Consider the following 1,502-nt stretch of genomic DNA (forward strand, 5'->3'; position numbering starts at 1 on the left):
GACTGCTAATTCTCTCATTAAGAAACCCTAAAAACGTGTTTTAATTTATATCAAAATACAAACCAAAACCAACTGGGAAAACCTAACTGGGCCATAACCGCTACTCGGTCGACCGCACGCATGCCCGCGGTCGACCGGCCACAAGGCTGATTTTCAGCCCTGTAAAACAATACATTGACCGCACAATCTTGGTCGGTCGACCGACCAGAACAAGGTTTTCGGACCCTGTATTGTGCACGATATCGGTCGATCGGTCTATGCTGTTCGGTCAACCGACCCACAACAAACCTGTAGCCTTAGTTTTTCCTGATCTTCTTCGCCTTTCTCTTCACTTATATCAATCTCTCCTCTCTTTTGATATGATATGATTAATGTTAATGGTAACAATATCGTTGCATTATTTTTTTTAAAGGGGTTAAAAAAATGGAGGTGAGATTAATCATATCACCCAAGTTCGGATCCTCACAGCTACATTTTTTTTTTACACCTTCCAAAAAATTAAATGCATCTATGTTGTCACCATTGACGTTAGTCATGTCTTCTTTATAAAAAATGTGAATTCCAATTGAGTGCATCTATGTTAATCCGAACTCCAATGAGGGGGATTAAAGTAGCATATGATCATTTGAGAAAACAAAATATTTTCAGAAAAACTCAACCGAAACTTTTCCAACATCATAAACAGGTCATATAATAAAAGAATACAAATTAAAACAAGGATATAACATGATAACAAGCATCCAGTTCTTCCCTATTCAAGAAGTTACAGACTGCTAAACTAAAACAGCCATGCAGAACGACATAACACTTGCAAAAGATACATCTACTGAAGGTGGGGGGCAAAAAAAAAAAAGAGAATACTAGGGCGAAAAACATTAATAAAATGATCCATACATAAACTTCTATTTGGTTTTAGCACCAGTTGATCCATCCTCTTGCCAACTTGCTTGCCACTGCTTATCATAGAAAGTTGTTTCATCAAAGATCTTCTTCAGGGTCTCAATGTCTTCATTCTTTCTTATTAGCAGTACTCCTGCAACCGCGACGAATAATAGAGTCTTGCAGAAAAAGTTTCCCATCTGATCAACGAGGCCTACGCCGGTTAAGCTATCCACAAAATAGGCCATGAAAAAGCCGATCATTGCAGCCCTCCCTGCATCAACGTGGGAGATTTATGAAGCAACAACTATGACGAAAAAAACCCAGTAAAATCTTAGTGTCATATACAAAGGTTTTCGAATAATTGCAGCCCTCCTCTTCTCTCTCTCTCTCCGCTCTTTTACTATTTCTTCCCTCCCTCTCTCTTTTCCTTCTCTCTGTTCATAAAAACCCCACTTGAGTACCATGGCTACAATGGTTCCTGGCAAGGGTAGGGACAAAGTATAAAATTAAAAAAAAAAAGATAGTTTAGACTTTTTACTCTGCCTGTTAATGTCGTTTTGCAAGAATTTCAAATGATTTTGGGTTTAGCATAATTTTGAAAGTCTCAACGATTTATAAAG

General features: G+C 38.1%; 1 protein-coding gene across 1 annotated transcript in view; it reads right to left on the reverse strand.

Moving 5' to 3' along the window:
- Window positions 676-1,502, reverse strand: part of LOC109839018 (light-harvesting complex-like protein 3 isotype 1, chloroplastic) — a 3,726-nt gene continuing 2,899 nt past the window's right edge. Inside the window, exon 3 of the mRNA XM_020407451.1 lies at window positions 676-1,153. Coding sequence (XP_020263040.1) covers window positions 903-1,153 — 251 coding nt within the window. The 3' untranslated portion in view covers window positions 676-902. The remainder of the gene's footprint in view (window positions 1,154-1,502) is intronic.

Source organism: Asparagus officinalis, chromosome 4 (genome assembly GCF_001876935.1).
Source record: "Asparagus officinalis chromosome 4, Aspof.V1, whole genome shotgun sequence".
In the NCBI taxonomy this organism is placed as follows: Eukaryota; Viridiplantae; Streptophyta; class Magnoliopsida; order Asparagales; family Asparagaceae; genus Asparagus; species Asparagus officinalis.